The 8652-nt window shown below is 39.7% G+C and overlaps 1 protein-coding gene across 4 annotated transcripts in view; it reads right to left on the minus strand.

Annotated features, from left to right (window-relative positions):
* The window catches only part of ubr5 (ubiquitin protein ligase E3 component n-recognin 5), a 53739-nt gene that overhangs the window by 39557 nt on the left and 5530 nt on the right, over window positions 1-8652 (minus strand). For all 4 annotated transcript variants that reach the window (XM_077526283.1, XM_077526282.1, XM_077526281.1 and 1 more), the window contains exons 2-8: window positions 7507-7551; window positions 7336-7417; window positions 6894-6970; window positions 3272-3391; window positions 2561-2840; window positions 934-1093; window positions 558-707 (exon numbers count right to left, since the gene is read on the minus strand). In XM_077526283.1, coding sequence (XP_077382409.1) covers window positions 558-707; window positions 934-1093; window positions 2561-2840; window positions 3272-3391; window positions 6894-6970; window positions 7336-7417; window positions 7507-7551 — 914 coding nt within the window. The remainder of the gene's footprint in view (window positions 1-557; window positions 708-933; window positions 1094-2560; window positions 2841-3271; window positions 3392-6893; window positions 6971-7335; window positions 7418-7506; window positions 7552-8652) is intronic.

An 8652-nucleotide genomic window follows, 5' to 3' on the forward strand; every position in this document is an offset into this window, starting at 1 on the left:
TAACATGAAAAAGGTTACAACCTGTTTGTTAAATACAGTGGCTCACAGTTATAACACTGAAGTTTGAGATCAATAAATAAATTTTCAGACAAATCGTATAGTGTACATGTACAAGTTTACTGAATGGTATTTTCTAAATTGAGTAAAAAAATCGTAACAATCGACTCGTAAAATCATATTGGGATTAATCGGTATCGAATCGTGACCTATGAATCGGGATACGGATCGAATCGTTAGGTACTAGGCAATTCACACCCCTATTGTGGAAGCATGGCAAAAAAAGTAACAGTGATTTACAAATCACACATCTCATATGGAATGGTTGACTTGTACACCAGCTGTAGGCAAATTTGCTTACATTTGTACCATGTCAAATAATTTTATCCTGTGGACCCAGCCCTAGTTTTCATTTTCAGTATTTTTACCTAAATACCTTTCTACAAAGTGTCGGAAGCTTCACTCGTTTATAATTTTTTGGTTGATGAACTAACTGATTTTAAGCTAAGGTTCCAACACCGTTCCTGTGTTAAAAAGCTGTAAATGCATTAAAGACTTACCTCGGGACGATCCCAGGCGCGACAGAGAGGATCGCCGAAAAGAGGGGTATCCATAGTAACTTATGTCCTCAGAGAACATAGCATCCGCATCAATAATCACGCTGGGATGGGCTGAGTGAATGTCTGCATCCAACAAGGACATCAGGTCCTCTGTTTGGGGAAAAAGGCAGAAAGACTGAGGGGCAAAATCGTTTTCACGACAAAACAGTCGCCATTCTTTATAATGTCACTAATAAAACAATGCAATTATCAAGACTTTATTCCCAACTTCTCCATGTAATATTGCAGCATAAGTGAAAAAAAATTCAGGGACAAAAAGCAGACAAGCATAAATAAAACCACTTGTGTCTATTTTTCATTGAATAATATACTGTACCTCCGGGGAGGTAGGACTCGCTGGCTGTGTCATCTCCATCATCTCCATCTTCATCATCTCTGCTCAGCAGGTTGTTGACTGCCAGGTTGACATCCAGGTTTGTTCTCTGGAGTTCCCGAATGATCACACTCCTAGACTTCCCCTGAAGGACTACTTGGGCCTGGGAATAAACAGTATGAAATAATTAGCAGTAGTATGTTAACTGTCAACATGATCACACATTTGGCAACTGCATTGTTTTTCCAAATGATTATGCATATAGGATTAAAGTTAAATTAGTTGTCATTTTTGGAGACATTTTTGCATTAACTAATTTAGTATGTTCCACACTAAGCAAGTCTTTCTGCAGGTGAAAAGCATGGAATAATAGTCCAATGCCATGCTACTTCGGATGGACCAGGTGGATGCACTTCTGCAGGGTTCTTAGATGACCACCATTTTCCAATAATGCTACACAATTAGCAAGGAGTGGTAGAGTGACACTTTGATCGGGAATAATGGGGAGTGAATTGGTTGGTGAAAAGATGTCAAAATGACCTTTACAAAACATAAGGAGCTTTTAACTGACTTTTCGCAAAAAGGAATCAAATGTTGTCCAAGCTCAACTTAACAACTACAAATCGGTTCAAGATTACGCTTCCTGGCAACTTTGCGGAATGCTCACTTTCGCTCACAAATGTCATGTATTGCAGGTGTCCTCACTGTAGCGCTCAAGGGAATGAGAAGTCCAAGTGATTGTGCTGGTATTTTTGGAATATAACTTCAGCGCAAGAAAGACAGAAAGCCGCCTGCAGTGGCAGCTGCTATACACAGCAGGGAGGAGGGCAAGTGGAGTGTAACCAAAGCTACAGTGAGAGCAAAACGAAAGTCACTCGGACACACCATTTAAAAGCTCAACAAACAAATGTACAAATGAGCGCATGACTCGGGGCTTAATTATACTTCATAAACCCTGTTTTCATGCTGATGGCCCTGCGAGCACCCTGAACATTTAGTTAGAATTTTAAAAACAAAAGATGTCTAATGTCTGATTTAAAAAAAATAAAAAAAAAATCTTCAACATTTTGCAAATCTGAAAAGTTGAATAAAAATGCTTAAAGATGCTAACAATTTGGCCAAAAATATCTAAATAGCCTTTATATTTGCCGATTTATGACCGAAACATCCTTTAATTAGTAGATTAAGACCTTATTTCGCAGTGTGTACTCTTGCAAGCCCCCGCCAATAGTTTTCAGACTGGATTCGGGTTTGAATTTCCCATCCTCTGCCTATGGATGTGACGTCGTGCGCATTGTGTATGTGTGCGCAGTTTCATTTTTCATCAACAGGTGGCAGTAGCAATTCAAAACTGAATTTCAGTGGCAGTAGCAGACATTTCAACAATAATCGTTAGTAGTAGGAGTGTTTTATCTTTTTTTCTTTTAAAACTAATATTTTCCCTCCTAAGTGAATGTGAATATCGGCTGCAAATATTGGTTATCGGCCACCTTGACAACTTATAATCGGCATCGACCCTAAAAAAAAAAAACACATGGGTCCATCTTCAGTATAAGGTCGTTACAGTATACAATACAGGCCTTTTTCTATATAGCCGCTTTAAAATTCCGTCATGAAAGATCAAATGTACCTGGGATATAAGTTCTTCAGGGATGACTGAGGCTGGTATGACTGGTTGGGGCTGACTACCTAGAAGACCTGACCCACGATCTCTTCCTGTACGGATCACCCTAGTCTGCCGACGGGAGTCACGAGCTGCTGTTGTTGATCTGCCTGAAGTGTTGCCACTTCCACCTCCTCCTCCACTCCCTCCACTCCCACTGGTGCCCCCAGCTGCTCCACCCCCTACTGCTGCACCTCCACTTCCACCTCCGCCACTGCTTCCATTTACACCAGAGCTCCAGCGACTCCTACACAACGAAACAAGACAGAGAGTCTAGGTCAGATATGCATGCTATAGAAAAGTCTCAGAACACATGCTGACAAATGATTTCTCCCTGTGGCAGCAATTATACAAAAAGGTTGTCTTTCAGTACTCACAACACAAAAACAAACAAATGAATATTTTTTTTTAACTTCATTACTTTGAAAGCCCAAGATGATTCATTTTTAAGACCTAAAAAGACTGGAGTTCATGAGGCAAGTAACCACCAATACATGAATATAGGAAGAAACAGGACCCCACTAGAGATCAGCTTTTTTTCCTTGATGGCTAATGTATATTGTAGTGGTCTATAATGATACAAGACAAAACACCTCGATCCAGCTCTAACATCAGAGCTGTGGTCCATACACTGGAATTTTAGTGGACCGTTTGTCTGTCAACCCTGCCAGAACTTACCCAAGGGTGTTGCCTGCCAGTCTGCCCAGTGTGTCTGAACCAGACAGGAACCAGGGAGGATCACTAGTCCTGCCTGGCCTGGAGCTCCTTCCTGTCCCTGAACCAGTGCTCAACTTTGAACTGGAAACAAAAGATGGGAGATCAGTTACAAACCTATAAGTGGCCCACTCATTTCTATATTACCTGGGTGAAAAGAAAGTAAAATTATCCCAGGTAATTGGCAAATGATACCCTTTGGTTCAGGATCCAATTCTTACACTATTACATTATTCAAATAAATGGGTATGTTGGAGACTAGCATGACAACACCTTTGGGAACCAGAATTGCCTACAACTCGTTCCTCCTTTAAGACTTTTACAAATATTACATGGAGTTTTGGGGATGCAGCTGCTTTCTCCTATTTCAAGATATGTGATGCATGTCTATATATTTCTTTGCTTTTTTATTTAAAATGGGCATTTTGTATGAATGTTATGCACTGAACATAAAACCATAGTTACAGAATTTTAATGATAAACGAATAAGCTCAAACTCTCAGAAGGCAATTAAGAAGAAGCTCTAATGAGCAACATAAACAGAATAACAGCACATTCAAGACAAATTAAAATGTTTTTGTTCTCCAGAACTTGAGTGAAAACAAGACAGACATCAGGCTCAGCTCAATACCCAACAAGCTGGATCAAGACACTTTCCTTATTTGGTTTACAAATAAACACAGATGTAGAATTATAAGCATGATTACATATTTTGCAGCTACGTAAAACCCAGAATGTTCTTCTGGCAAGATATCGACATCAACAAGTCATTGACCAAATGCATGCTCAGAAGTAGACAAAGCCATAGTGGTAGACAAACAATACATGTTAAAATTAACTGGAAAACCAATGTGGTATTATCGGCATTGAGCACGATAGATCTGCACCACGATTTGACTTGACTTACCCTTTTAAGTAGCTTAGTCGTCATATCTACATATAGATTGAATTAATTCAATACAATTCAAAACATTTTTGCATTTATTATTGTCAATGAACACAGCACTAAACAAACTTATGTAGAGCTTCGCTCATAAGTTTGCATACGCTGGCAGAATCTGCAACAGTAACGTAAAAAAAAAAGAAAAAAAAAAAAAAAAAAAAGCAACTTTTGGAATTTTTAGCTGTGTTAAAATGCTAATTCCTCACCAAAAACATCACCAAAGTAGTGTTTTCCTCCATCCCTATGACAAATTCTAGGTCATTCTGCTCTCCAAGCACCAGCTCACTTTATGACGTCATTAGGTGAGGACACCCCCCCGCAATGCCTATACGGACTAAACACGCGCCCACTTTCTCTAAGCCCTCCATACTCGCAGAATAGTGATAAAAGTAGCCTTTATCAATAAACATTCTGTCCAAATTAATTCAAAGCAATGCAATGACAATTGGCCGTCTTAAAATCCCAGATGGTCTGGCTGACACTTGTGCAAACTACAAGTAAAACTTTTGCGCTGTTGAACCTAACTGAACGAATGGTGAAGTGATTACAGCGCTCGTCCTGTAAGCAGCAAGTCCCGCTTGGCGTCCTACTCATCATGCTTTTTTGCCCCCCCTTGTCCCTCTTCTTCCCTCCTCCTCCACTACGATTTCTTCCGGCAAGGAGACGTTTTGTTTCAAATGTTTATTGAAGAATTGAACATCCATCCAATTTCCACATGTAAAGAAGACACGGTTGTACTACAACGGCTGGCCGGTCTTGCGTGGCGACTAATGTGCTTGAACGCAGAGCTCCAGAGTTTAGTGGGCGGTGCGCGGACAGGAGGGACGCGGCAATCACATAGGGAGAGGCGGAGTGTTACTGAACCGGGTGTTAAGAGTTTCACGTTAGAAAAATAGCCGGCAAAATACCGAATATTTCATAAAAATTACATCGCCATTGTGTCAAAGGTAAGATTTAAACATCATATGCCTGTAGTTAACTGATATAATACATTACATATATACTGATATAAAACTATGACTACTGACTAAACAAGGAATATCTTTTTTTATTGTCATGTTTTCTTGAACGATTTTCTGAAATGCTCTGGAGTTTTTTGCCACATGACAAGAAAGGAAGAAAAACAAATCAAATTGAGCACAATCAAATAGGTTTAACGAAACTGCTCTGGGGAAACTAAACCCATCTTAAATGGCTCACTGCTACTTCATAAATTGCGTGCAGCCATATTACCTCCTACGTCATGCAGCGGAGAGCTTCAATTAAAGTGAACAACAAACATTGAATCTGTGTCCTCCAAAAACATTAACGTTAATAGAATTATAAACCTTTATTGTGACTTTGATAAGAGGCTGTTGTGACAGATGGTAGACTGACTCGCCGTTTCAGATCAAAAGATTAATAGGAGACAAATATGCAGAATTCCAGATCATATTTCTTGCCATAGTATTTACATCTAGATGTGTTAAAACAACTTACAAGAGGGTAAATTTTGCATGAACCCATCTACTTTCCAAATGAGCAAAGGTAAGGAACACACATTGTAGTCAATGTACTTCACGCGGTCGAGTGTGAAAGTTCATGGGGCGGTGCGGAAGACGTGTTTGGAGCCCTGGGACGCAATGTAGCGCAGCGAAATCCTCAAAGTCGTGGCGAAAATCCGCACACTCGCATATTCGCCTAAGTTGAACTTTTTTCACATTTCACCTCATGGTAGCCAATCGGTTATGAGTATGAATACACACACAGCGTCCTGTCTGTTGTCACCCGGAGCGCAACAACGCGGCCAGCCGGGACCGAGTGGTGAGCAAGGACAATTGGACAGTTACTGAATTTAACTGTGTAATATCTATTACCAGTACAAAAGAACAAAACAGATATCCCCCACATTTTGCGTGTGGTGGGACTCGTGAGATGCTACCTTCACGCCGGTTAGCATCTGCTGGTTCAGCCACTGTATACAAAGTGCTCAATTATGTCTTTCGCCTTAATTTAATAACTCTACAATCAAACTACATCTACATGACTAACTGATTCAGTGATTGACTGACCTGATATGAAGTGATCGCTACACAAGAGATATCTACCACAATGAGGAGGATTCCCAATTCCTCTGTCTTGTTGTTCACCATTTTTATGCCTGTTATGGTCCATTACCTACGCATTGGTTCCTCTTTTGGTAGCCTGGAGAATGCTCAATCCTTCTTTTGCCCTTTCTTGTTGAGGCACCTGGTCCACAAGAGCTGTCTATCGTTGAAGTGTGACGTTTGCCGTTTACTCAAAGTAGCGGATGTGTTTTCTTGCCTGCCGAAGTGGCGGCGCTAACATGCATTGTGGGATGCATGACGTCAACGTCCGGACCTCTACTGAGAGTGCCCTCATCACTCGCCCTGCATTTGGCGGGCTGGCAGTTGTTCATATCACGCCCTGATTATAACATATTTCCTACCAACAATGACACCAAAGCCAAAGTCAGACTTTTGGGCAAGTTAAAAAAAAATAAATAAAATAAAAACTTTTTTTTTTTAAAAAGCCAAGTTAAAGTAACCAATCATTAGTAAACTTTAGCAAATTCAAAACAGGATGTTTTTCTCAGCATTTTTTGTAACCAAATTGAAAGAAAGTAATAATAAAAGACCTCACCCATCACTGCCATCCGGTTTGCTAAGCTCCAGGCGATCAGGCTGGACAGCAAAGCTGATTCTACACACACGTCCATCCTAAAATAGATTTAATTTGACAATTACAGGTATGGAAAGTGCAAATCTTCCAGTTGTGTAATGAAGTACACTTTAAAAGGTTACATAATGTGTCCAGATCATCAAATAACTGCGGCAATAATCCATGGTTCTCCTATAAATAGGAATCATTTTAGCAACTTGAGTCGCGTTACAATAAGATGTCAACAACTCAAATGAAACCCAAAGAACAGTAGTCAACTGGTAAAACAGACATAAGCAAATTAAATTATTAGTCGGATGATTTGTTAAATCAAATAAGACATTACATCTTTAATATATTTCCTGTCTTAACTGGATAACGAATAATATGCATGCACTAATAACTCAATGGAAAACAGTATTACCTCTAGAAGAAACCCAGCATGGTTTGGCCCAACAACACACTGTTTCAATGTGGCCTGCTCCAATAGGCTAAGATGTGGATGACTACATTGATACATAAAAAACACACAGAAATTATGGCTACACAATACCATAAAATATTTATGCTCAAGTTACAATTTTAAAGAACTCACCTAATGAAACTATATTTGTTGAGTTTCTCTGACACTTCACGGAGCCTATAAAGACAAGAGTAAAATACTGAATCAGTAAAGATGGATCAGTCAACACTGTTCTGAAATTTGAGAAAGGCAGCAAGCAACACTATTCTCGCAATTGCTGCATTGTCACACTATGTGTCTGTCTAGAAACTGATCTGACAAGTGATGTCTTCAATCAGCCAAACCTAGTCTACAGGTTACCGTTTTAAGCATTTAAATGGGCTCTTTGCACAAATCCACTACTTCCTGAACTCAACACCACTCCTTCATTTCCTGTCTGTCATGAGTGGACAAGCTGATTGCCTGATCTCAGTAACTACGACATTGGCCAGACACACCTGGATTAATCAGTTTGTCCACTCATGAAAGACAGGAAACAAAGGTGTGGTATTCAGTTCAGGAAGTAGTCTAGCTGTGCAAAGAGCCCATTACAAGTAGCAGAACCGCCATTGTCACTTCAGAATAATTTATTCGAATTTTTACATTTTTTAATTTCATTAAAGTGGGACTGCGAGTTGGACAGTGTTATGACATACTTTCAACTAGAGATGGGGGGGATTCTGCTAACTATTAACTCATTCAAACCCAAAAACATGTCAGATGTTTTTTGACACAGTTAGAGGTCCCAAATCATGCCATTTTTTTTTAAGCTTTAAGCCACATTAACAGTCAAATTCCTCATCAAAAACTCTCCCAAAGGTTGTTTTCTCCTCCAATCACCCATCACTGAAGAAGTCCTGCTTGTTTCTGTTCTCTAAATAACAGCCCCACATACAGAAACCTTTTCACTGGAAAAAAAAAATGCAAATGATCAATGCTTAGTGAGGCAAATAGAAATGTGTGTTGTTAAAAAGTGCATCAATATAAATTTAAATACATTTAAAATGCATCAATAATAGTTTAGAATTGAATCACAGCCCCTGAATCGCAATTTGAATCGAATAATGAGGTGTTCAAAAGAGTCCCACTCCTGGCGATAGGGTAGAGTCCGAGGAGCAAATTACACCACCACAATCCTGCAAAACACCTTCCCCCACTGCTGAAAGGAGGAAACACTGTAATGTATCTAAAAGGCCTAGATACACCAATCCGACGTTCGTCACAGAACGTTGAGTAGAA

Source organism: Festucalex cinctus, chromosome 7, assembly GCF_051991245.1.
Source record: "Festucalex cinctus isolate MCC-2025b chromosome 7, RoL_Fcin_1.0, whole genome shotgun sequence".
In the NCBI taxonomy this organism is placed as follows: Eukaryota; Metazoa; Chordata; class Actinopteri; order Syngnathiformes; family Syngnathidae; genus Festucalex; species Festucalex cinctus.